The sequence below is a fragment of the Chiloscyllium punctatum genome, chromosome 19 (assembly GCF_047496795.1).
Source record: "Chiloscyllium punctatum isolate Juve2018m chromosome 19, sChiPun1.3, whole genome shotgun sequence".
Taxonomy (NCBI): Eukaryota; Metazoa; Chordata; class Chondrichthyes; order Orectolobiformes; family Hemiscylliidae; genus Chiloscyllium; species Chiloscyllium punctatum.
Genome location: NC_092757.1, coordinates 80,667,572 through 80,695,491, shown reverse-complemented (window position 1 = coordinate 80,695,491; position 27,920 = coordinate 80,667,572). Strand labels below are relative to the sequence as shown.

At 42.0% G+C, this 27,920-nt stretch overlaps 1 protein-coding gene across 2 annotated transcripts; it reads left to right on the top strand.

Annotated features, from left to right (window-relative positions):
* On the top strand, positions 1 to 27,920 carry LOC140491520 (ceramide synthase-like). Of its 2 annotated transcripts, none has more exons than XM_072589815.1 (6): positions 1 to 93; positions 11,661 to 11,925; positions 17,998 to 18,081; positions 21,195 to 21,411; positions 26,995 to 27,090; positions 27,193 to 27,920. In XM_072589815.1, the coding sequence occupies exons 2-6, from the start codon at positions 11,804 to 11,806 to the stop codon at positions 27,442 to 27,444; spliced, it is 771 nt and encodes a 256-aa protein (XP_072445916.1). In that variant the 5' UTR covers positions 1 to 93; positions 11,661 to 11,803; the 3' UTR covers positions 27,445 to 27,920. The 2 variants fall into 2 exon arrangements, with proteins under 2 accessions (XP_072445916.1, XP_072445917.1); XM_072589816.1 differs by lacking the exon at positions 1 to 93 and adding an exon at positions 2,803 to 2,879.

Sequence of the window (27,920 nt, the reverse complement as noted above, 5' to 3'; positions counted from 1 at the left end):
CAAAAGTATGTTTTGGTGTGCATCCAGGAGTCCACACAGGAGAATAAGATGAAGATTAAATTGAACGGTGCTGATTTAAAAAGAACAGAGATGGTGAGACTTCCCATTTCTAATATAAAATTAGTCAGCTTGCATGTTCTTTACCTATAGTTCCTCCTGGTCTCTTAGAGGCAAACATCTTACTTCCTGAAGTGTTTCCTATGGGAATGGTGTCAGTGTGTTACACACAAATACAAATCTTGCTCCTATATTTAGAGAGTCCTATTGTGGGGGAGCATGTAACCTCTGTGTATCAGAGTATCATACTCAGTTTCACCTTGTAGAATATATGTGGTCAGTCGCGGAGTCAGTCACACTGTCCTTCGGTGTATCAGTGAGTTACAGAATAAGCATCCACAACCTGAAACCTGATTAACAAGCAAATTTGAAATTAAATAAAGGGAAAACTGTAAGGGGAAGAAGTTCATTAAAATGCATTTGAAAATGGTGTAACACTACAAAAGTAGGTTGATGACAAAGAGGGACCTAGAAAGAAGGACGGTGTGAAAGTAAACAATAAAATATTCTCAGTATTACAACAAGAAATCGTCTGAATCTGGGGAGGTGATGGGAGAATGGTAATGTCCCTGAGCTGGTAATCTAGAATCCCAGGATATTGTTCTGAGATGCTGGGTTTGAATCCCACCATGGCAAATGAAAATTTAATTCAATAAAAATCTGGAATAAAACGCTTGTCTAATAATGACCTCAGAACCATTCTTGATTGTAATTAGAAAAAGCTCATCTGATTTACTAATATCCTTTTGGGAAGGAAATCTGCCATCTTTACTTGGTCTGAGACAAAAAAAACCTGCAGATGCTGGAATCCAAAGTAGACAAACAGGAGGCTGGAAGAACACAGCAGCCAGGCAGCGTCAGGAGGGGGAGAAATCGACGTTTCAGGCATAACCTGAAGTCCTAAAAAAGGGTTACACCCGAAACATTGACTTCTCCACCTCCTGATGCTGCCTGGCTTCCTGTGTTTTTTGGGCATCCTGCGTGTCATCCTTACCTGGTCTGGCCTACAAGTGACCCCAGACCCATAGCAATGTGGTTGACTCTTAACTGCCCTCTGGGCAATTAGGGATAGGCAATAAATGGTGGACTAGCCAGGGACACCTGTGTCACATGAAGTAATTTCTTTTAAAAAAGGCAAGGGTTGAAATATAATCAGTTTATACTCTCAGGAGTTCAGAAGAATGAAAAGTGACCTAATTGAAGATCCTGAGAGTGATTAAGTAGGTAGATCCCGAGGGGCTATTTTCTCCTGGTTGAGGCATCTAGAACTAGAGGGAATAGTGCCAGGATAATGGGTCAGCTATTCTGCATGATGATGAGGAGAAATTTCCATTCAGAGGATCGTGATCCTTTGGGAACTTTCCTTCCCAAAGGTTCATGGGTGATCAGCTGTTGCGTTTAATCAAGACAGAGATCAGTAGATTATTGGATCTTAAGGGAATTAAGTGAAGTGGAAATCAGATGAGAAAGTGGAGGCCAAATATTAATCATTGTCTTGTTAAATGCTGGAACAAGATGGAGGGCAATATGGCCTATTCCTGTTTCTACCTGTTTGCTCTTATAAAGAGAAAAGATAAACCCTTGAGGGTTGAAAATGAGCTTCAAGTAGAGGATAAATGCAAAGTAGTGCGCATTCTAAATTACATCAAGTATGGACAAAGACAATGGGCTACTGAATAAAAAGAAGTGAATGGGGATTAATGAACTCGCTCTTTCAGAGTCTGCATGGTTCCAATGATATGCTTCATAATCCTACAATTCAAAGGCAAAACACGATAGCATCCTCTCGTAAACCAGGGATAAACTTTCTGAATCCGGAATCCAGAACTTGGAGACAAGCCATTGTGGTGGCAAAATTCAGAAAGAGGGATAAACAATCAGAGGTTCATTCATTTTACATCTGTTTCAAAACATTGCTCTGGGTCTGGGGTCACATGTAGGCCAGACCAGGTAAGGATGGCAAGCAGGAGGCTGGAAGAACACAGGAAGCCAGGCAGCATCAGGAGGTGGAGAAGTCAACGTTTTGGGTGTAACCCTTCTTCAGGACTTCAGGTTACACCTGAAACGTCGACTTCTCCACCTCCTGATGCTGCCTGGCTTGCTGTGTTCTTCCAGTCTCCTGGAGTAAATTGAAGATTACCTATACAATTCTAAACAGACTAAGAACAGTGAAAGAGAAAGCAATGATCTTGCTTGACTAACCTCTCTGACTCCTTTTGTAAGTCTCACAATAGCATTCAATAGCATGCACCAAACTTTCAATCGGGCATTCAACAAACTTCCATTTAGAACATTCTTAGTTAAACACAATGTTGAAAAGCTCTTGAAACAGATACTGAATTGATTGAAACTTAGGAAACAAGGAGTAATCATTATTTTGCTCGGATAGGGAGGGGGAAATTATTGAGTGGGATCTGATTCACAGTTTTACTGGCTTTACTTTATTTAATTGAATTGAATCAGCTTTGTTGTCACATGTACTTGAATGACTACAATGAAAGGTTTGTAAGTTGTCAGTTAGTGCAATTTTAGGTACAAAGGTACCTAGGTACAATCCTTAGTTACAGAATAGAAAAATTAAGAAAAGTTATATTACAACGATACACAGTAATAATTATAGGTCAGAGAAACAAGAATGAATGTTAAAAAGACAAACATCACAGTCTCTCTCCAGGGGTTATCCACAACAGACCAGTACAGGGGGCATCCACATGGTCTGACCACTCACCGCCGCCATGAACTGCAATAGGCCGCTGGTCACTGCTTCGGAGGCTGGGACTGGGTGATCGAGGTCAAGAGAAGGGAGAGAAGAGCAGAGAGAGGTAGAAAAAAAAAGAAAAAGAATGGACACAGCAGAGGCGCTCCGACTGATGTGTCCTACCCCACCACCATCTTACTGTTGACTTGAATTATAGAGTCATAGAGTCGTTGAGATGTACAGCTCAAAAACAAACCCTTCGGTCCAACTTGTTCAAGCCGACCAGATATCCCAACCCAATCTAGTCCCTCCTGCCAGCACCCGGCCCATATCCCTCCAAACCCTTCCTATTCATATACCCATCCAGATGCCTTTTAAATGTTGCAATTGTACCAGCCTGCACCACATCCTCTGGCAGCTCATTCCATACACGTACCATCCCCTGAGTGAAAAAGTTCCCTCTTAGGTCTCTTTTATATCTTTCCCCTCTCACCCTAAACCTATGCCCTCTAGTTCTGGACTCCCCCACCCCAGGGAAAAGACTTTGTCTATTTATCTTATCCATGCCCCTCATGATTTTATAAACCTCTATAAGGTCACCCCTCAGCCTCCAATGCTCCAGGGAAAACAGCCCTAGCCTATTCAGCCTCTTCCTGTAGCTCAAATCCTCCAACCCTGGCAACATCCCTGTAAATCTTTTCTGAATCCTTTCAAGTTTCGCAACATAAGAAGGAGACTAGAATTGCATGCAATATTCCAACAGTGGCCTAACCAATGTCCTGTACAGCTGCACCATGACCTCCCAACTCCTATACTCAATATTCTGATCAATAAAAGAAAGCATACCAAATGCCTTCTTCACTATCCTATCTACCTGCGACTCCACTTTCAACGAGCTATGAACCTGCACTCCAAGGTCTCTTTGTTCAGCAACACTCCCTAGGACCTTACCATTAAGTGTATAAGTCCTGCTAAGATTTGCTTTCCCAAAATGCAGCACCTCGCATTTATCTAAATTAAACTCCATCTGCCACTTCTCAGTCCATTGGCCCATCTGGTGCAGATCTTGTTGTAATCTGAGGTAACCTTCTTCACTGTCCACTACACCTCCAATTTTGGTGTCATCAGCAAACGTAATAACTGTACCTCTTATGTTCACATCCAAATCATTTACATAAATGATGAAAAGTAGTGGACCCAGCACCGATGTTTGTAGCACTCCTCTGGTCACAGGCCTCCAGTCTAAAAAACAACCCTTCACCACCACCCTCTATCTTCTACCTTTGAGCCAGTTCTGTGTCCAAATGGCGAGTTCTCCTTGTATTCCCTGAGATCCAACCTTGCTCACCAGTCTCCCATGGGGAACCTTGTCAAATGCCTTACTGAAGTCCATATAGATCCCATCTACCTCTCTGCCCATATCAATCCTCTTTGTTACTTCTTTTAAAAACTCAATCAAGTTTCTGAGACATGCTTTCCCACGCATAAAGCCATGTTGACCATTCCTAATCAGAACTTGCCTTTCCAAATATACATACATCCTGTCCCTCAGGATTCCCTCCAACAACTTGCTCACCACCGATGCCAGGCTCACTGGTCCATAGTTCCTTGGCTTGTCCTTACCACCCTTCTTAAACAGTGGCACCACGTTAGCCAACCTCCAGTCTTACGACATCTCACCTGTGACTATCAATGATGCACAAAATAAAATGGTCAAATTTGCAAAGGACCCAAAATAGGTGAGGAAATGAAATCAGTAGGAGTATTGGAGCTATTGCAAAATCAGTGCCGCGGTGGATTAAGTTCAATGCAGATATTGAAAGAACTGATTTGCTTTTGACATACATGAATTGGATGCTGAAACATTTTGAAAGACCTGTTGGCAACAGGAGATAGAGCAAATGGACTTTTCTCTCGAAGGTCATGGATTGTCTCAGCTGCTATGGTGACATTTGTCACAGCTGTCAAAATGCGAGCCGAGTTTTCAGTGCAGACTGTTGAATGTGGATTGGCCTGAAGCCACCTCAGTAAAATAGAAATTCTTAATAAGGACTTTTTTGTTTCTGTTTTGTAGTTACAGAGCATCATCCAGGCAGGGAAATGTCTGAAGAAAGAGCAACATAACTGTCATAACATTGTGTTAACACAGTGTGACAAAGGTATACGCTCTGCTCAATATCCTGTTCATTCACTTCAGACTGCCATTGATTGGACCTAAACCAAAGGTGAACCAACTGCTCACTGGTTGGATTTGCAGTATAGGGGAGGGGATGTAGTGGGTGAAATTTGTCCTCAGAGAAAGCACAAAACAGGCGCTAGCCAAAGGCAGCTGATTTAACTTGACACCCAGTTCACTGCAACTTAATTTACCCTTTTGCTGAAGACCTGAGAATGATATAGGGGATTGGGGGGAATAAGTGCGGACATTGAAATCAACATCAATAGCATCTGATCTGATAGTTGCAATGCTTCACATTTTAAAGCACCAATTTAAATAATGCAGGAGTTGACTCATTGACAAATAAACAGTCAAAATTTTCTTTTGGCAGAACCCTCAAACGTTTGCATGACATTAATGTTCAAAAAGGTAATTAAATGCACCTTAATATTAAAAGTCTTAGTTAAGCAGACTAGAAATTAAAGACAAGAAGATTCCTTGTGCTAAGTACCATTTGCATATCACCCCAGTGTTTGCTGTTTACTGATTTAAAAGTTCTCATCCTTGTTTTTATACCTGTCTGTGACTATGCCCTTCCCCATCTCTGTAGCGACCTCCAGGCTCAAACAGCCACCCTCCTCTAACCACCCCCTCAAAACCCTCCAAGATACCAGCACTCACCTAATTCTGGTCATTTGGTGGCTCTGATTTTCATAGATCCTAAACTCCACGTTTCCTCCCTAAATCTCTCTGCCTTCCTCCTAATTCCATCCTTAAAATCTGAGTCTTTGACTGGACTTTTTGGTCATCTGTCCTTAAATGTCTTTATGTGGCTCAGTGTCAAATTTTGCTTTATAATGCTCCTGTGAAGTGTTTTGCAATGTTTAAAGGTGCTACACATATACAAGTTATTGTGGTTTTAATGCATTTCCACACACTGACCATGATAGCTCCAACCTCCAAAGGATTCCTCTTTTCTTCCTCTTGCTTAACTTGTTTTATCCCATTTCTAACCTCCTTCTAAGCAATTATTAATCTTTATCTGTGACACAGAATGGAATTGCAAAGAAGCAGGTGGAATAGTGCTTTGTTGTTGGACTTGCTAGCCAGAAACTCAGACTAATGAAATGGGTTCAAATCCCACCATCCCAGAAGGCAAAAGCAAATAAAATATGTGAATGATGCATACTGGCCCACCATGTTCTGTACACCTCAAACTGGAGCTCCAGTATGTTAATTTCCAAGTATTTATGTTTATTCCATCTGGTGGTGGAATTCAATTAATAAATCTGGAATATAAAGCTAAATCAGTAACGTTGACCAGGGCAAATATCATTGAGTATGGGAAAAGCCACCTTGAATATTCATGCCGCACAAGGAAGGAAACTTGCTTGTCCTTACCCGGTTGGTGGCTACAAGTGATTTGTTTCTTTATAGGCTACTGTACAGAATTGAACTGCTTTAGTGAATATGTATGTTCATAAAGATATTTTATGAATAATGCATATTTTTGAAATTTAAAGAAAAACGTGTGATTTCAGCCACCTTTGTGTGTGGCTGCGTCAAGCTGTGTGTAGACCCTCGCTACGCAAACACAAGTGTCACTGTGTACTGAGGTTCGACCTGACCCGATTTTGTGAAAGGTGGGACTGGCCTCATTCCAAGTATTTGGACCTTTCCATATCACATGTCCTTTGTGGAGAAATTTGCAAAGAGAAACATCAGGAAGTGGTCAGCACAGAGCGTCATCAAGAGCCTGTGGGAAAAGGGTCTTGATCGTGTCAGGTGGTTCCCTGAACAGACTGTCAAAGTCATTTGACAGAATGCCTCATCACCAGAACTTTCCAACAAGCATCAAGACATTGCTTGGCTGGGGGTGAGAAGGGCACCTTGTAAGATTCTTCATATACACCCAGACACTGCATGCTGCCCTTGAAGTGGCTGAGGAGTTGGGGGGGTGGAGGGGAGAGGGGGTTAGCTTAGAGACTGTCACACATTTCCTTCTGGAATGTGCCTTTGCAAAGGAAGTCTGGAGGAAGATGCAGTGGTTTGTGTCGTGGTTCAGCTCAAGCGGCTCTGTAACGCTGGACTCTGTGCTCTACAGTCTGTTCCCTGGGGCGCACACCGAGACAAACATCGACTGTGCCTGGAGGACCATCAGTGCAGTACAAAATGCTCTTTGATCAGCCTGAAACCTGTTGGTGTTCCAAAGCAAGGAGCTGACCTCAACAAAATGTTGCAGACTGGCACATTCCAAGGTCCAGGACTTGGAACGCACTAAGGGACGCACTAAACTTGGGGCAGCTGCTGCCAAGGTGCAGTGAGGAAAGACCACCATCTAATGTCTTTCTCAGTGGGGGTCCATTCAGTTATTGGACCTTCCCAGTGCCTCAAATGTGTGTAATTATAGTCTTGTATAAATCAGAAGTGCCTTGGATTTGTTTGTTCTACATATGTGAAGACTGTGGACAAAATCAAACGGTCCTACTGACTGTGCACGTATGTAAAGTTTGTTATACATAAAGTATATTTTTGAAATTATAAAAAAGTGACTTTGGGTACACAGCAATGTCATTTCCTCTTCACTCTACTCCAAAATGGCCTCACAAGTTCAAGGGCAATTAGGGATGAGGAGCTTTGCTAAGAGGTAGCTTTGCTAAATGATGCCCATGTCTCATGGCAGAATAAAGAAACATATTGGTTCATTAGATGAATGAAAGGATAGGTGAGAAGGGAGAAGTAGTGGTGCTAATGCTGAGGGGCTTTCAGCTCCATTTCCTGAAACACAGCAGGTCATAGAGATGTACAGCATGGAAACAGACCCTTCAATCCAACCCGTCCACGCCGAACAGATATCCCAACCCAATCTAGTCCCACCAGATAGCATCCGGCCCATATCCCTCCAAACCCTTCCTATTCATATACCCATCCAAATGCCTCTTAAATGTTGCAATTGTACCAGCCTCCACCACTTCCTCTGGCAGCTCATTCCATACCTGTACCAGCCTCTGCGTGAAAAAGTTGCCCCTTCGGTCTCTTTTATACCTTTCCCCTCTCGCCCTAAACCTATGCCCTCTAGTTCTGAACTGCCCGACCCCATAGAAAAGACTTTGCCTATTTACCCTATCTATGTACTGATGACAATGCTCAAGGCTTTTTTATATTACAAAAATATATTTTATTCATAAAAAAATCTTGATGTACCTAGACAGGTACTAAAATGGTTCTGTACAGTCTTTGCATATAATTTGTCACTGTAATTTGACATTCCCTGCAGTTATAGAAACCAAATGCATTACTGACTCATGCAGGGCACTATTTACATACATTTGCGACTAAGAGAGGATCTGATAATTGAATGGACACTGATTGGACTGTAACAGAGAAACCTTAGATGGTGGTCTTTCCCCACTGTGCTTTGGCGGCAGCTGCCAGTAATAACTCAGAGGCAAGAATGCAACCAACTGATCCACAGCAGAAGCTGCACCAGAATTGTAAATATCAGCTATCTCCCAAGCAAAGCGTGCCTCTACTTAATATCATCCCACAACTTAGTGTGACAGCATAGACTGCAAGTTAAAATAGAGAACTGTAATTTAGGTAGTTGAAAATGCAAGTGTCAATTCGATATTACGAACTCCCTCTTCCATATCATTTACAAGTATAATTAGTGTCGGAGGGAAGATATTCCAGCAATGAAGAGAGAAAAAGACAGACAAGCGCTGTCCAAGGGACAGAGAGTGACAGAACAATATTTGGATTTCCAACAGGCTTCAGATCAGGTCAGTCTTTAATTTAAAAATTGAACCTGTTGATGGTGAGAATTGTTTGGTAGGTAAATTGTGAAGAGGATGGAAAGGGTATTCAAACTGAGCGATGTAGAGATGGTCAGTGAGTGGGTAAAACATCGTCCATTGCATATAAAATGGAGAGAGAGATGTTTGTCTGGAAGAATCAATAAAGAGACTTCAATTTTAATTGGAGAAATGTTGCAGGTCTCTGAGGTACAGGTTGTTCTTTCAGGCGATGGTTGTGTTCTTGTGCATTATAGAAAAGTTGCACTTGAGAAACAGTGCTGTAAGTGTTGGTGATATAATTGTGTTACAGCCAAAACACTTTTTAGAAGTTTGCGCTTTAGAAACAGTGTCCCCAATTTGTCAATCATGTTACAGCAAATTCACGTTAACGAAATGCACATTATAGCAGTTTGACCTGCACAGAGGGACCTGGATATCTTCGGATATCAATCAATTGAGTTAGTCTGCAGGAGCAGTGAGTGATTAGGAAGGCAAAGGGATTTTGTTTTTCATTCATTGACAGAATGTAAGCATCACTGGCTAGGTCAGCATTTATCCTCTATTTCTATCAGCCCTTGTGAAGGTGGTAGGATGCCGCCTTATTGAACCACTGCACTCCATAAAACTAATTTTTCTGGAGAAACAGAACGCAACAGAAATTAAACTGCAGCTTTCTCTGTTCCTACTCCCAGTCTAATATTCAACCATTTAGTTTATACTGAGTTCAAAACTGGAATTTCATTGATGTTCTCTGCGAGTTTATGTATAGCATAACACAAGGGGGACTGTAATCTGATTGAGGAGTTTGGGGCCTCTATATATAGAATAACAGACACCCAGGAGTGAGTTACAGACAGGGATCTAGTCGAGGGGATCAGAGGTGGTTTATATGGAGAATAACAAATATCTGGGAATGAGGCAGAGGAGTAGCAGAATGAGTTTAATTGACATAAATGTGAGGTGTTGCATTTTGTTGACCCAGCCTATTCAGCCTCTCCCTATAGCTCAAACCCTCCCAACCCTGGCAACATCCTTGTAAACCTTTTCTGAACCCTTTTCAGTTTCACGACATCCTTCCTATAGCTGAAATGAATTTTCCATTCATTTGGATGATTCGCTGGAAGTTTAACCTCTAGCCTTACTTGAGGAACACTATTAAAAAGAGTCAGGGAGCCGGTGATGGTACAAAAGGAGACCACTCACCCCATTGAGTCCATGTTGTGTCATAGTTCAGTCAGTCACATTCCCACGTTCTATTCTCTTTGTCCTGCAAATTTATTTCCTCAAATGCCCATCCAATTATGTAAATAAATGGAATCTATTGGAATCCATTCCCTACTCATCCAATTTACCATCTAAAATAATCCCAGAAAGTTTTAAAATGCTCCCTTCTATTTGCAAAATGCTTGCAGTCTATGCCCTAGATGCCTGTGCTCTTTAGATGCATGCTTATCACATGAGCACACTTTCCCAAAACAGAAATTAGGTTGATCAATTTGGAGTTACGAAGTTTGTGTCTTTTTAAATTCAGAGACTGCATTTGCTTCAGGTATGATTCCATTGTGCAAAGAACTCTAAACAATAGCACCAAAGCCATACTATTTCCTCCTTTCATTCTTTGACAATTCCATTAATAAGGATCCATTTAATTCGTCATAATCTCACAAATAAGAGTTTACACATTTCAAACAAAGGTGAAGAGGAATTTCTTCTCTCAGTAGGATCCTTTACCACAGAGAGAATAGAGACACTAAATATATTCAAGAATGAAATGGACAGCTTTTTAATCAAGGGTTACGGGGAAAAGGCAGGAAAGTGGAGTTGAGGATTATCAGATCAGCCATGATCTCATTAAGCGTTGCAGCAGACTCAATGGGCTGATTGGCCTACTTCTCTTACATCTTATCGTCTTAAAGGTCTTAACTGCATGACATGTTCTCATAGAATTAGCCAAGTGTTTGTGAAAAATATCTGCAGTATTTCACCTTGTGCTAGATGTAGGAGGGAGCTCGGAGCAGAAAGACACATGGCATTAGGATGGTTGTTCACAGGGAAGATACAAGGACCATGAATATAGCAGAGAATTACAGAGGAAACCTCGGTTGGATTGTGAGGTTTAATTGTTTGGTGAGATGCTTCAGTGTTTAGTGGGGATATGGGTCCACTGAACACTTGCACCTGTGGGATGACAGTTAGCTAAATAGCGATTGTAACATTTCACTGTGATTGAAGGTACTGTGAGTTCTCAGTGTGTAGCAACGTTTGTACTTGATCATCTATCACACATGGTTGTCAACATTGGAGGAATACAGAAATGAAATAACATAAATTTCACTGTTTCCAGCATAACAGATGAATGAGAAGTGCTTAATTTCTCCACAGTTTCTGTCCAATCCTTTGTATGAGATATTTTGTTTATCTAAGATGCTTTCAGTTTATGTATGACTTTGCTTTAGTAATCCCTGTAACGGTTCAAGTACGATGTGACCTTTCTTCAGACTTGAATATTGACCCTGTTTTCTCTCCACAGATGCTGAGTTTCTCCAGCAGTTTCAGATTTGCAGCATCTGCAGTGCTTTGTTTTGTTTCTCTCAAAAGTATTGGATAAAAATGAGGGTCAGATTGGGGAGAGAGAAACAGTGGTCGTACTGTCTGGAATAAGTTGGGACCAATTCCCCCAACTATTTCTGATCAGGTTGGACGATAGGAGATTGAAGATAGGACATTGAATGGGTCAGATGCATGTGGCATTCAATTGCCCTGGTTCTGCATGCAGATAAAATACACGATTGCAATCCGAAGCGGAGTCAAGGAATTAGTATTGTTACAGATTTTAAAATAGAAATTGTTGTGCCCTTAGGTGGCGCAGCTTTGACCTGTTTTTCTACTGTTGATGAACTCAGACGTCTCTCCCACACACTCTCTCTCTCTCTCTCTTCTCATGTTTCAGTTTGCGGAAGGACCTCGTAACTGGGCAGGAGGTGTGGTTGTTATTTGAATATCAGGTTGGAGAGATGGTGATATCTGGTGTTACCCAGGGCTGAGAGAGTCAGACAGAGAGTCAGACAGCAGCCTGGACGTTTAACGCTAACAATGTGGTACCTCCTTGCACTGGGCTGCCTTTTCTTCCCCTCTCTGTTCATCCTCACCCGGAGATTCTTGCAGAAAAACTTTCCCAGCTTAACAGAGGTAGACACTGTCAACATCAGCGTCAGGTAAGTGCGCCTTTCTTTATTTTATACTGGGCTGGGGGACAAATTGATTTTATTTCTGGCTGTGGGGAATGCAGATTTCCCCCTGCACCAGCTGCTGCAATTCTAAACATTTCGTCGTGCTTTTCAGCGCCCAAACCGACCTGAAGGGATCATTATCTCCCGCACTGTTGCCTCCCTCTGCAATGGTTACAAAACCTTGACACTGATGCAAGGAAAGTTTTGCACCAAGTCTCTCAGCTGTATTGAATGACAGTGGAAATCCCTGCTGCTGTTCCAGGCTTCCTTACCAACTGCCAGGGGATTTCCCTTCTTTCTGGTGAGTGGGACATGGAAACCTGGAAAATAGCAGCAGGAGCAAGCCATTCGGCCCTTTGAGCCTGCCTACCCCCCCCCACCCCCACCCATTCAGTATGATCATGGCTGATCATTCAACTCAGTATTCTGACCCCACCTTTCCACACACCCTTTGGTTCCTTTAGCCCGAAGAAAGATATTTAACTCCCTGAAAACAATTCAGGTATTCAGTCCAACTGCTTTTTGTGGCAGAGAATTCCACAGGCTCTCCGCTCTCTGGGTGAAAATATCTCAGTCCTAATGGACCCTGCTGATTGCAACTTGACTGCAAAGTAATGTGTTGCACTTCAAATCTAGGAATAAAAAGAAAATCCCTTGGCCTGGAGGATGTTTTGGGGCTTTCTGAGAATGCACAGATAATTGCAAGTTAAGCCAAATGTGACCCCTAAAGACCCCAAAACCTGCATTGGGTTTGGCCCTGGAGCACAGATTGAGAAGGATCTATATTAGAGCCACCAGAACAGCTAATGTCCCCTCCAACACTCTCCCCTGAGTGCAAATGTGTATGGGTTTTTAAAAAAAAATTAGCAATGTAATGAGATTCTCATCAGCGCTCAGTGCTATAAGGGGTCTAGTCGGCACTTGCTGTTGTCCAGTTCCTTTCTGCCTGCCGGTCTTGGTCAGGTGGGATTAAGACGGTGAACTGTCGACAGGCACCTCTCATTATCCAGTCTCAGTTTCCTGCCTCTGTTCAGCAGTTCCAGCTCCCAGTTGGGGACATGAGGATCTGCTCCCAGAACAATGCAGCAAGTGGTGGGTAGAAGCTGGATGTGGGAAGATTGGCATCTGTGGAATTGTCTTCGAGTGGGGTGTGGAAGCAGGAACATTGAATGTTTTAATGGGCGAGTTGTTGACTGAGGAGGATATCGGTGCTAAGTCCAAAAAGCTGGAGTTAGTTCAGTTGGCTGGATAGCTGGTTCGCCAAGTGGGGTGATGTTACCACCGTGGATTCAATTCTCACACTGGCTGAGGACACCATGAATGACTCTCCTTCTCAATCTCTCCCTTCGCCTAAGGTGTGGTGACCCTCATATTAAAGCAGCCCCCCTCCCCGCAGTTGTCTTTGTTTAATGAGAGAGCAGCCCCTATGGTCTGCTAAGATTAGATTAGATTAGATTCCCTACAGTGTGGAAACAGGCCCTTCAGCTCACACCGACCCTCCGAAGAGTAACCCACCCAGACCCATTCTACATATTTACCCCTGACTAATGCACCTAACTCTATGGGCAATTTAGCATGACCAATCACCTAACCTGCACCTCTTTGGACTGTGGGAGGAAGCTATAATGAAACTATCATGGTATTCGAACAGATGAAAGACTCAACAGACAATCAAGGTATTTTTCAATGTATAATTTCAGTTACATCACACTGTAAATTTTTGCTAAAAATTCTGTGCCTTAGAATTGTGTCCTCCACTATCACCTGATGAAGGAGCGATGCTCTGAAAGCTAGTGTGCTTCCAATTAAACCTGTTGGACTATAACCTGGTGTTGTGTGATGTTTAACATTAATACAACTTTAAGATCTGATTACGTAAATATATGCCTGCAGCTGAAACAGCATTATTACTGGTTTAAACTCATGTAAGATTTAAAAGTCTAACCTTAAAGTATGGCCACAAGTTTAGAATGTGTGCATTTAAAAGGAGTTGATTTTTTTGCCACAAAAATAATGGTGAGGCAATAGTATTGACAATTATTTATGAGGAAATGCTACAGCAGCTTCAGATAAAGAGTAGATGCAAAGTTAAATGTAAATATTCAAAAGGTTGTGGCTGCCTGAGCTGTGTCCAGCTGCCAAACTGAATGAATGTGACATTTGTTTGACTCACTGTTAAAGTGCACTGAATGATCTGAAGTTGCTGTAGCTCAACTTCCTCCTCTTTATATCCGTGTGCCCCAGCTTTAAAGGCTAACTTTCCATGTAAGGAATCATAAGAATCTGGGGAGAGGGTGCGAGAGAGATAAAAAAAACAGCAAAGGATGATCAAAACAAAAAGGGAATCTGAAAGAAACTTGCCAATACTTGATGTTTAATGCAAAATGCTCTCTGACTCTAGATCAGAAGAAAAATTGGAAACAAAGGTAATGTGGGCTTTTAGAGACTGATGGAAGCTGTTGATGGAAACACTTACATGTATGAGACAGGCAAAACTTGTCACATGACTTCTTATTTCAATTCTTTTAGTGATAAGTTAATTATTTGTGATCAACCTCTCTGGCACTGAAAAAAACAATATGTAGTATTGAAATAGGGTTGGTTTTCCAACGTGAAATTATGATCTGTCTTAGCAGAATCACAAACATAAAATATTCCATGAACTGGCAAAATTGGACAGCCTAAGGTGAGCTGGTGGTGTAGTGGAAGTGTACTAAAAATCCTGAGATCCATGTTTATGTTCTGAGGACAAAGGTTCGAATCCTGTTATCGTACTCGGTGGAATGAAAGCTCTTTATCAGTGATGGTGACTGTGAGACTGTCATGGAGTTATTAAAAAGCCAATCTGGTTCATGAATTTCCTTTAGGGAAGGAAATCTGCCTCCCTAACCTGGTCTAGCCTACACGTGACTGCAGTCCCATGGCAGCCCCTGAAAGCTTAGCATTTAGAGTAGGGCAAAAAGTAGCCCCATCCCCTAAAAGAATAAAGCAAATTCTTAACCCTGCTGCATTAAAAAATTCATCAATCTATTTTATGAGCTACAGCTTTATTAACAAAATTAAAAATAGACTTGTCACAAAAAAACGTAATAAGAGTTTAGTTGTTGCATTGGTGTATATTAGTTATTTTTTATGTTGTTTTACCATTTAAAAGGTGCCTATTGATTCCAAAAGGAGCTTAGTTTGAAGAGCAAGTAGGCAGTAACTCAGCAGGAGTGCTATTTCGATCAGGGGGCTTGGCCTGTTTAGTAGGCCAGGGCAGCTCTCAACAGGATGGTCTTGTCTTAAACTCCATTTTCGACATTACTTACAGCTAACAATTTTCCTTATTCTTCCATTGGTTGTGGGTATTACTGGTAAGGACAGCATTTGTTACCCATTCCTAATTGCCCCTGAACTGAATGGCCTGCTTTGCCATTTCAGAGGGGAGTAAAGAGTCAATCAGATGGAGTCACCTGTAGGCCAGACCTGATGAGGATGGCTGATTTCCTTACCACAAAGTACATTAGCAAACAAGGTTTATTCTACCTCACCCCAACAACAACTGTGCAGGTCAGGTGAATTGTCCATGCTGAATTACCCACAGTGTTAGGTGTATTAGTCAGAGGGAAATGAGTCTGGGTGGGTTACTCTTCGGAGGGTCGGTGTGGACTTGTTGGACCTAAGGGCCTGTTTCAATACTGTAGGGCATCTAATCTAATCTAATCAAACAACCAATGATAATTATCATGGCCATAAATGGACTAACCTTTTTACTTTAGCTTTGATTATTAAATATAAAATTCCATCGAACACTCCCAGTGGTATTTGAAATTGTGGCATCACAGCATTAACCTGGGCTTTTGGATGACTCATACAATGATGTTACCACTACATGACCATCTCCTTTATGCTAGTTTGGCAAACGAATTTCAGACCGTTATCTTGAAAGAATATCAGTGTGTTACACCCTGAGAAACATCCCTGTTATTCAGTCGCAAAAAATGCAACATGTATGAAGTAATAGCCACAGTTGCATCACTCGAGCATTGTGTATTATTCGTAGAAACAGTGATTCATTGTAAAACATTTGGATTATTATAAAATGACTATGCGGCATCCTCTAAAGTTGACGCCGTGCATTTTTTTCAACATGTAAACACTGGTGATTTTTAAGGTTCCTTATTCTGAAGAAGCAACAAGCCAGATGGGTTGGCCTGTTCTGTCTCTGAAAATGTTCTGCAAACAGTGGAAAGGCACAGCAGCACAGGGTCAGATTTGTAAATGTTTCTTACAGTCAATTCATCAAAATCCCACATTTTGGGAGAAAACATTGAAGACATAGAATCTAGGTCAAGGAAAGAGTACCCGATCTGCTCTCTGGCTGAAGTCAGCAATTGATGTTCTTTCTTTGAAAGAGGAGAGTTTTTTTTTATGCTTTCCTCACCATGACTTACATGATTTCCCTCCATTTCACAACAGCAACAGCCAAAGAAGGAAAATTACTCCACTGTTGTGAGACTGGCATCAGTCAGCGCCAAACATACACATTATTGGGTACATGATAACATGACACTTGTACAAAAATCTAAAAAGCACCATCTACTGAGTTGACACTGTTTTATTGGTTTACTCTGCAATTCACTTTCTAAAATCACGTTTCTTTACAGTTATTGAGAATCTATTAATCATGTAGAGTCATCAACATACAGCACGGAAACAGACCCTTCGGTCCAACCAATCCATGCTGACCATAATCCCAAACTAAACTCATCCCACCTGCCTGCACTTGGCCCATATCCTTCCAAATGATTCTTTTTCATGTACTTATCCAAATGTCTTTAAAACATTATAACTGTAACCACATCCACCACTTCCTCAGGAAGTTCTTTCCACATTCGAACTACTGCCTGTGTAAAAATGTTGCCCCCATCTCTTTTTGAAATCTTCCTTCTCATCTTAAAAATATGCCCCCTAAATTGGAAACCACTCTCTGTGTAAAGAAATTGCCCCTTATATCTTTTTGAAGTCTTTCTCCTCTCATCTTAAACATATGCCTCCTGGTTTTGAGATACCTCACCTGAGGGAAAGGTCACCTGCCATTCACCTTATCTATACCCCTCATTATTCTATAAGGTCACACCTCAATCTCCTATGCTTCAATGAGAAAAGTCCCAGCCTATCCAGCCTCTCCTTATAACTCAAACCCTCTATTCCCAGTAACATCCTGGAAAATCTTTTCTAAACCGTATAAGTGGGACTAGTTTCGATCGGGATTATGGTCGGCATGGGGTGATTGGAACAAAGTGTCTGTTTCGTGCTGTGTGACTCTAATATAATTATTATAGTGAAGATTGCTGGTACTCTATTGGAAAGGCACTACTAAACTAAAAGTCTTGGTGTAATGATGCTGTATTTTGAGGGTGAACATTAAAGACACATTTAGATTATAGATATTCTCAGTTCAAAGCTGTAACTCTGGAACAGTTGGGACTTGAACCCAGCCCTCCCTGGCTGAAATGCAGGGACACTACCACCATGCCACATGAGCCCCTTCACTTAGATTACAAATTTGGTTCAGGTGTTCTATCTATCTGGCTTCCTCACCAACATACAAGAGTGTTAGAGTCTAGTTTGGGTGTTAAAGTATGAACTCTCTCTGAAATGGACATTTCTGACCAGTCCAGTAGGTGAACATGACGGAGCTCGTGTGTCATCAGGCACTGCTGATTCCTGCCGGCTGGCTTGAAAGTCCACAAATATTCCATCCTCAACCAATTTGTTGCTTTGCTGAGCCTGACAATATTATATACCCTGGGTGTTTTTATTTCGCTCTGACCCCATCGCAAGTTCTTTAAGCAAACACTAACTGTGTCAGATGGGACATTAAAAAATAATCTCACAACTTGGTGATGACAATTTGTTTCTGTTTGGGTCCCGCATACCATGCTGTGGCAGTAACTACTGCAAACTAAGCAAATATCTACCCCTGAACTCTCAACAGTAAATGGAAGCATCTACGTTCAATTTCTTGAGAGTTATAGAATGTTCCTCACTTCTTCTTTCTTGAAATTGCAGATTTGTTTCCTCCGTGCAAGCTGTGATGGCAACGTTTGCTGGCTTCATCATCACTTCCTCCTGCAAGCATGTGATGAAAGATAGGTAAGAATCTCTTTGTTAGCAGACTTGAGAGTTCAAATGTTAGACATGCTCAATCCCACTACAGAAAAATGCGTCTATAATATTGAAAATTCATGCTCAGAAAGAAGCCCAACTGGTCTGTTTGTGACATGTATATTCTGCTCAAGCTGCTCTCATCTTTTCACATCTAACTCTGATAGTGTAGGCCTTCATGCTGACATGGTTATCTAACTTTCCTTTTCAAAGCATCTTATCTCCATGCGGTGATGAGTTCTACATTCTCTGGGTGAAGGTGTTTCTTCTGAATTCTCAATTTGATTTATGTGTGACCATTCAATATTCAGGACCTCCACAGTCTCAATCTTTTCCACAGTGGAAACACATATTATCCATTCCATTGAATGATGTGGAGGAAATCTTCCGTAAAGACCTCTTTTAGATGGAACTGATGAATGATTTATTGCCACATGTATCTTGAAGACACAGTGAAAAGTGTCATCACAAACCAGTACCATGTTGAGTTTCAGTCAGGATAAAAATAAATTACTTAATTATGTGTTTCATCTTCTGTTCAAATTGGGGTTTCAAGCACGGCTTTCAGGGCTTCTGTAAGGTGTCCCGATCCTCAAGGAGTTCCATCCGGTTAAAGCAATAATAATGCCCCAGGAGACCCCAGCTCTGCTACAACTGCAGCCTTACTGACACAGCCACACTCCGGGCCTAACGCTACCCGGGGACCAGGCTCCAGGCCTGCTGCAACCAAGTGTACAGGCTCCAGGCCTACCGCTGCCAGAAGACCAAGCTCCAGGCCTACTGCGACTAAGAGTCCCAGATCCAGGCCTACCACTGCCAGGAGAACAGGCTCGGGGCCTACCACTGCCAGGAGACCAAGCTCCAGGCCTACTGTGACTAAGAGTCCAGGCTCCAGGCCTACCGCCTCAAAGAGACGAGGCTCTAGGCCTTCGGCCATCTGGAGACCAAGCTCCAGGCCTACTTCGACCAAGAATCCAGGCTTTGGGCTTATTGCCAGGAAACCAGACTCCGGGCCTATGGCCGCCAGGAGATCAAGCTCCAGGCCTACTATGTCCAAGAATCCAGGCTCTGGGCCTACCATCGCCAGGAGACCAAGTTCTAGGCCTACTAAGACCAAGAATCCAGGCTCTGGGCCTACTGCCAGGAGACCAAGTTCTAGGCCTAGTGCCGCCAGGAGTCCTAATCCGCTTCAGCCTCCACCCTGCCAATACCGGCCCAGCTTCAAAAATGAAGCAAAGTAAAAGAAAAGTGCATAGAGAAAAGGATGCCTCTGGCTTGGAGTGGACAGGCTCTGATGACCCCAAACACTGCTTACCGTTCTAGTGTCATCTTGAAATTAAGGTATTATTAAATTAAGAACTATTAAAGTAGTGAAAATTAGACAGCATTCTTGTAGTGCATCAATTCCGATTCTTCTCTGGGCGTCTATACCTCTGCCTTTCTGAACGGATTATCTCTCGGGCACGTTCCACAGAATAATTGTCACCATGAGGCCTGGAATCTGTGAACAAAACCAAGCCACTGCCTGCAGACAACTCAAGTAGTGGGTCTTGAAATGGAGTCTGAGCTGGTTCCCACACATGCACATGTGTGTAGATACTGCTGATCAGACCCAGATAATGTTCTGGATACCTGGGCTTGAATCCCATCATGGCAGATGGTGGAATCGACATTCAACTAAAATCTGGAATCAAGATGATGACTATGAAACTGATGTTGGCTGTCAAATTAGAAACCTGTCTGGTTCACTAATGCCCTTTAGGGGAGGAAACTGCCCTCCTTACTTAGTCTGGCCTACATGGTTGACTCTTAACTGCCTTCTGGATAAATAGAGATAAATGTTAGCCTGGCCAGTGATGCCCACATCCCGTGAATGAATAAATAAATTTTCACTCTTTGAAACCTGAGGCCAATTGCATTCTCCACGCATGTATCTCAAGTCAGGTGACCAACCCAGAACAACTCAGACTGGAATCTCTCTCTTAAATAGAACTCATAATCTACGACATTGCCATTGTCCAAGTGTTCATGTACAAAGCAGATCTCTGATCAGCATTGTGTGCCTGTAAATATGTATTCATATTTTCCCCATAACTAAGTACAAAACTCTATGATAAACACTGACTGATGTGGTTAAACAACCTTTTCTGCCATTGAGCTAATGCAGTTGCCGAATTGTTACATCAACAAATTTGATTTAATTAAGTAAAAACGTTACCCCGTACCTGTTTTAGCAAGAAGCAATTGAAAGCTACCACCCACACAACCGAGTGATTCATGATATTGTGAACAAAATATTCGAAGAAGGCATATGGAATCCTGGAGCTTTATAAATATAGGCATAGATTACAAAAGCAGGGAGGTTTTAGTGAACATTTATAAAACGCTAGTTTGGCCTCAGCTGGAGTGTTGTATCCAATCTATTTTATTACATTAAAATATCCATACAATTTTATTAAATCCAATCCACTGCATTTTAGGAAGGATGTGAACACTTTTGAGAAGGTGCAGGTAAGATTGATCAGGATGGTTTCAGGAATGCATGAGTTCAGTTACGTGGATAGATTGGTGAGGCTGGATTTGTTTTCTTCAGAGAAGACAAGATTGAGGGGAGATTTGACAGTGTCTTTAAAATCTTGAGTGGCCGAGACAGAGTAGAGAGAAATTGCTGCCATTCGGAGAGGGCACCACTTTTTAACAATGATTGTCAAAAGACGCAGCACAAATAAGGAAAAACTTTCTGAACGCGGTGGGACGCGTTACACATGAAGGATTGAGAATTCACTGCCTGTGCACGTTGAGGAGACAGACTTAATAGAGCTGTCTTCTAAAGGTAATTACAAGATGCCTGAGGAGAGAACTTTCTCGGGCTTTAGGATAAGGAGGATCAGGAGGAGACAAGGTGCATTTTCAGATTGCTGATGTGGTTAGAATAAGCTGAATGATGATCATTTTACAGTCTAGTGGCTTTATAGGTGTATACCAGATAAACAGTTTTCAAACTATCAATGAGACAGCATATCATCTTGTATAGTAATTAATTACTTTAGTTGAGATTCTTTAATTCTATATGCAGTGTATTTATTTGCTCTTTGTTACAGGCATTGGATTTCCACAAACTACGTGGTGTTTGCTGCACCGTACATGGCTTACGATATTTATGCCATGTACCTATCTCACTGGTTCAAGCACAAGGCAAAACATCGCAACGGGTTAAAGGGTTCATCCCCTAACATTGTGATGGACTTTCTGAAGAAAAACTTCCTGATGGTGCTGCATCATCTCGCACTGTTACTTGTCTGCTTCCCCATTATTGTGGTAAGATTTCATCATTCCATTCCATTATAAACAGAAAATCTTGTCCATCATATTTCCTGTGCCACACTGTAGATTGGTACAAGCATGAAAGGGGACGATTGGTTTTGCTAAAGTCTGGGTCAAGAATCTGAAATTTATAAGCATTTTCCAAACTGCAAACTTCGCACCCTCAAACACCCTAAAGCTCCATCAAGAGTACCTTACCAAACCCATGACTTCTAGGAGGGCAAGGGCAGCAGACGAATGGGGACACCACCCACCTGCAAGTTTCCCTCCAAGTTACTCACCATCCTGACTTGGAAATACATTGTTGTTCCTTCACTGTTGCTGGGACAAAATCCTGGAACTCCCTACCTAACAGCATTCAGGGTGTCCCTACATCTCAAGGACTGCTGAGGTTCACCAACATTTTCTCCAGGCTATTTAGGGATGTTCAATAAATACTGGCATAGCCAGCAATGCCCATATCCTAGGAATGAGCTATGAAAAGAAAAGCATTTTTACAATTTGGGTATTTAGTAGAGCTGACTGAAACATAGCTCTGTCTTCTTAGCAGAACACTACATTGGGTGTGCTGAAAATGTGTTGCTGGAAAAGCGCGGCAGGTCAGGCAGCATCCAAGGAGCAAGAGAACGATGTTTCGGGCATGAACCCTTCTTCAGGATTCCTGAAGAGGGGCTCGTGCCCAAAGTGTCGATTCTCCTGCTCCTTGGATGCTGCCTGACCTGCTGCAATTTTCCAGCAACACATTTTCAGCTCTGATCTCCAGCATCTGCAGTCCTCACTTTCTCATACTACATTGGGTGTACCAATGGTGTAACACTCTCTGCCTTTATATAACAGTAGTGTCTAACTTATTACACAGAAGGTGCTCTTGCATCCTTCATATCTTTGTGAATCATTGTCAAACTGACCCATTTCATAGGGCAAGTTTATTTTGCTGCTGTAACTAGAGATATATACATACTTTCCATTCAGTAGGACTACAGAAAGCCAATGAAGATGTTTTTTAAAAAAATTGTTCATGGGATGTGGGTGTCTGAAGATGCATTTAAAAAATACTGACACAGGTGGGTTATGCAACATGGGTATTCTTATAGTAAAAGCACAACATTGTCTGCAGTTAGTTTATGTTAGGGTTAAGGAGGGGAAGCAACATGATTCTTCTAACATACGTACAGGTTTATTGGCTTCTCTAAACTGAAATTCTGGCAAGAGAATTCAGAGTACATCCACTAGCATTACAAAACAGTTGGTTCTTCACTTGGTTTCTCTCCCACTCTTCAGGAAATCTGTCAAACAGCTCCCAGTCCAGCTCCTCTCAGTGTAAAGAGGTTTATGCTCAATTATTTTGCTTTTAAAGATCTTCATTCAGTATTTGGCCAATAAATGGTCCTTCAGGCAGGTTAACCAGCCCCAGCTAATTTTTTTTTAAATCGATAAAGAAACCTTATTTGTACGATTTGACGGTTAGCTCAGTTGCTGGATGGTTATTTTCCAATGCAAAGCTGATGTCTAAAGTATGGATTCAATCTCACACTGGCTGAGGTGGAGGATATGCCTTCTCAACCTCTCCCCCTTGCATGAGGTATGGTGACTGTCAGGTTCAACCACCTCCATTTGGCCCTCCCTAAGAGGGGACCAGCCCTACGGTCTGGTAAAACTGGTGACTTTACCTTTACAAATAGACCACATCTGGCATTACATTAAGTGGAATACAATTCAGTTTCTTTCAATACAGGATGTGGCACTCTTGATGTGCCTCACTATACTTACAATTTATTGGTTCTATTTCCAATAGATATTACAAATTAAAATTCACTGGTGCAGCCGACCCAAGGGGTTTTTCCATAGGTTCCTGCTCCTCTGTCCACTGTGTCTTTATTAAGCCTCTGAAATGGCGCCTCGCCTAAAGAGCAATATTCATCTGATGATCTAGATCCTGTCAACAGGCAATTTAAACATGGGAGGTATAACAGCAGAGTCATAGAGATGCACAGCACAAGAACATATCCATCTGTCCAACTCATCTGGGCTGACCAGATATCCTAAATTGACCTACTCGCATTTGCCAGGATTTGGACCATATCCTGCTAAACCCTTCCTAGTCATGTACCCATCCAGATGCCTTTTAAATGTTGTAATTGTACCAGCCTCCACCACTTCCTCTGGCAGCCAGTTCCATACATTTGCTAAAAATGTTGCCCCTTGGGTCCCTTTTAACTCTTTCCCCTCTTGCCTTGAACCTATGCCCTCGAGTTCTGGACTGTCCTACAATGGGAAAAAGACCTTGGCCAATCACCCTGTCCATGCCCCTCATGATTTTATAATCCTCTATAAGGTCACCCCTTAGTCTCAGCCACTCCAGAGAAAACAGCCCCAGCCTATTCAATCTCTCCCTGTAGCTCAAATCCTCTAATCTCAGCAATATTCTTGTAAATCTTTTCTGAACCCTTTCAAGTTTCACAACATCATTCCTATAGGAGGGAGATCAGAATTGAATGCAGTATTCTAAAAGTGGCCTCACTGATGTCCTATACAGCTGCAACAGGACCTCCCAACTCTTATACTTAATGTTCTGACCAATGAAGGCAAGTGTGCCAAATGACTTCTTCACCACCCTGTCTTAACTGCAACACCACTTTCAAGGAACTACGTGTCTGTATACCAAGGTATCTTTGTTCGGCAACACTCCCACGGGCCCTACCATTAACTGTGCAAGTCATGCCCTGATTTGCCTAACCAAAATGCAACACCTCACATTTATCTAAATTAAATTCCATTTGCCACTTCTTGGCCCATTGTAGACTTGGCTTCATTGCTCAGACCTTTGAGTATAGGGGCATCATGTTGAGGTTGTACAGAATATTGGTGAGGCCTATTTTGTCCAATTCTGGTCACTGTGTTATAGGAAGATTATTATTAAGCTAGAAAGGGCTCAGAAAAGAATTACCAAGATGTTGTCACAAATGGAGGGTTTAAGTTACCAAGAGAAGTTGGGACTTTTTTCACTGGAGTGTAGGAGTTTGAGAGGTGACCTTATAGATTTTTTAAAAATCACCAGGGGTATAAATGAGATGAGTGGCTGGTGTCTTTTCCCTCGGGTTGGGGATTGCAAGACTAGGTGGTATATTTCTATGGTGAGAGGAGAAAGGTTTAAAAAAGACATGGGGGCAACTTTGTTTACACAGAGAGTGGTTCATATGTGGAATGAACTTCCAGAGGAAGTGGTGGATGTGGGTACAGATACATTTAAAAGACATTTGGATAAGTACATGAATAAGAAAGGTTTGGAAGGAAATGGGTCAAGCGCAGGCAGATAGGGCTAGTTTAGTTTGAGATTATGGTCGGCATGGACTTTTGAATGCGGGCCTCCCATTCCATAGAGTTCCACAAAAGGCCCTATATAATAAACAAAATTAAATCAGAGCCACGTGTTTCAGGATTGAAATGAGGAGGTACCTTAACATATACATACCGAGGGTAGTAGAAATCTGGAACTGTTCCAAAGGTTCCTGGGGCTCAAAGAGGAACTGAAATTGGTTAAAGTCAGAAGTCATAGGACACCAGGTTATAGTCCCAACAGGTTTATTTGAAATCACAAGCTTTCGGAGCCCTGTCCCTTTAGCAGGTGAAGTGGACTGTGTCCACATGAAAGGAGCAGAAAACCACTCAGTGGCTTGAGGGAGACAGTAAGATAATGGATAGGATAAATAGACAGTCTTTTCCCAGGACTCGAGGGCATAGGTTTAGGGTGAGAGAGAAAAGATATAAAAGAGACCTACGGGGCAACCTTTTCACACAGATGGTGGTACGTGTATGGAATGAGCTGCCAGAGGAAGTGGTGGAGGCTGGTACAATTGCATTTAAAAGGCATTTGGATGGGTATATGAATAGGAAGGGTTTAGAAGGATATGGGCCAAGTGCTGACATATGGGACTAGGTTAATTGGGTTGGGTTGGGATATCTGGTCGGCATGGACGGGTTGGACAGAAGGGTCTGTTTCCGTCTCTATGACAGGCTGAGGACAGAGCCGAGACTGTACAGCAGTAACTAATCAGTACAGTCAGTGATCTATTCGAAGATGGAAAGAGAAACATTTATATCGCTTTTTAAATCTGTCAGAAACCTCTTGAAGCTTCTCATACACCTATGAATCACATTGGATCAACAGTTAATGTTGCTAAATGGTACTATTTTGTGCACACAACAAGATATCACAAACAGTAAGGTCGGTTAGTTTGTTTTTGATGGTGCTGGTTAAGAGAGGAATGTTGACTGTGTCAACACTCTGCTCTTCGAATGACAATGATTAGATCTTTACCATGCAGTGGAACATGCAGATAGACCTTGGTTAACACTTTACTTGAAACATGGTATCTTCAACAATATCGTGCTCCCTCAGCATTGTTCGCCCAGATCATGGGGCTACAGTGTAGATCCACAATTGTTTCACTCACTGTTGAGACCAATACCAACCAAAACAACAGATCCAATTCAACGAAATAAAGGCTTTGTTTTTTCGCCTTTCTCCAGCCAAGTTTCTCGTTACTATCAAGTGTTCACAATGTTGTAGTTTGGTAACAAGTTTCCATAAGATCATACCATGATCTTGACTGTAAAGTCATTCAGCCCATCGACTCTGCTCCATTCCACTCTCCTGCCTTCTCCCCGTAACCCTTGAACCCCTTACCAATCAAGATCCTATCAATCTTGGTCTTAAATAAACCAATGATTTGGCCTCCACAACCCTCTGTGGTAATGAATTCAACAGATTAATCTCCCTTGGGCTGAAGAGATTCCTCCTCAGCTCAGTTTTAAAGGGTCATCCCGCTTCTTGGAGGTTGTGCCCTTGGGTCCTCGTCTCTCCTACTAGTTGAAATGTCTTCTCAGCATTATCTAGGCCTCTGAGTATTCTGTAAGTTTCAATCAGATTTCCTCCTCATCCTTCTAAACTCCATTGAGTACAGACCAAGAGTTTTCAACTGCTCCTCATTTGACAAGCCTATGACAAGACTAATTATTTTGTGGAAAAATTAGGGGTTGGATTCCTCAGATATCAAGGCACGTTCTCGACAAAAGACTGCAGAAGCCAAACCACTGAACGTATTTAAGAAAGAAAATGATATCTAGGGGTACAGGAGGAGAGTGAGCATATGGTGTTAAGATTGAGAATCAGTTGTGATCATGTTGAATGGCAGTGGGACTCGATGGGCTGAATAGCCTTTTCCTGCTCCTGTTTTCTATATTTCTATGACCGCTAGGCGTCAATTAGGTGAAGTGGATTGGCCATGCTAAATTGCCCATAGTGTCCAGGGATGTCCAAGCTTGGTGGGTTAGCCATGGGAAATGCAGGGTTACAGGGATGTGGTGGGTCTGGGTAGGATGCTCTTCTGAGGGACGGTGTGGACTCGACAGGCCAAATGGCCTGCTTCCATGCTGTAGAGAGTCTATAATTAAGACATTTTGCTCCTACCAAAATTAAAATCTCTATCACTCCACTCTATCAATCAATCCTGTTAAAAATTAATTTCCATGTGATCAAACTGTAACTTAACAGCAGATTTTTTTTTCAAATTGCAGTATTACAGAAAGGGCCTTGGAGACTTCTTCCTGGGATGTCTGTTCGTGGCTGAACTGAGTACACCATTTGTCTCATTTGCGAAAATACTCAAACGGGTCTGTATTCATGAAACAAAAACAAAATGTTTCAATACATTATTTCAAGGCACAAGAATCAAAAACAAAATAACCTAAGTTGTTTTTTGTCTTATATATCAGTTCAGAAAGCAGAACACATTGCTCTACAAGGTCAACGGGGTCATCTTGCTGGTGACATTCTTCCTATGCCGTATCCTCGTGTTCCCCTACATGTACTGGGCCTATGGCAAGCAGTATGGGATTCCGGCCCACCTTGTCCCTTTCCACATCCCCCTGCACTGCACCTTGGGGAACGCCATGCTGATGGCTCCTCAGGTTTACTGGCTCAGTCTGATCATTGGGAAGGCAGGGAAGACTGTGAAGATGGAATGACATGACAACGAGGAAGATGCTGCTGTTGTTCCCACATGCAGGGATGCAGTGACTCTCTCGCAGAATGGTGCTGAATGTGTGTTTTGGAAATATTACTCTTTTGTTTTTACATACTGAGGTGATTTTGCTCATCTGGCTGGCTTGACTATTACCAGTGTTTAATGGGAATTTCATGGACAATCTCTCTTTGCACGCATTAAGTTGGACGCACCTCAATTTCTGCTACAGACTGCTGGCAGCTGGTGCTGGTTAAATTACCCCATTTTTATTTTGATAATGACAGAAGATTCTATTTGATATATATTTTATAAAGTATATTGTGATTTATTTAATAAAGATTATATATAAACTTAGTTGTTCTCAATGTTAAAGACGGGTTTGAAATCTGTTAGCAAGCAGTACCTGCTCGAATGTAAAATCTGACAATGTAGTTAGGAGGCTGTTTTTTGAAAATAAAAGTTTTTTTTTGAATAGGA

Excerpts from the sequence above, each read along its gene's own strand:
- LOC140491520 (XM_072589815.1), top strand. The coding sequence starts at position 11,804 with ATGTGGTACCTCCTTGCACTGGGCTGCCTTTTCTTCCCCTCTCTGTTC. Across the intron at positions 11,926-17,997 it reads ACTGTCAACATCAGCGTCAG|ATTTGTTTCCTCCGTGCAAG; the intron begins GTAAGTGCGCCT and ends TTGAAATTGCAG. Across the intron at positions 21,412-26,994 it reads TCTGCTTCCCCATTATTGTG|TATTACAGAAAGGGCCTTGG; the intron begins GTAAGATTTCAT and ends TTCAAATTGCAG.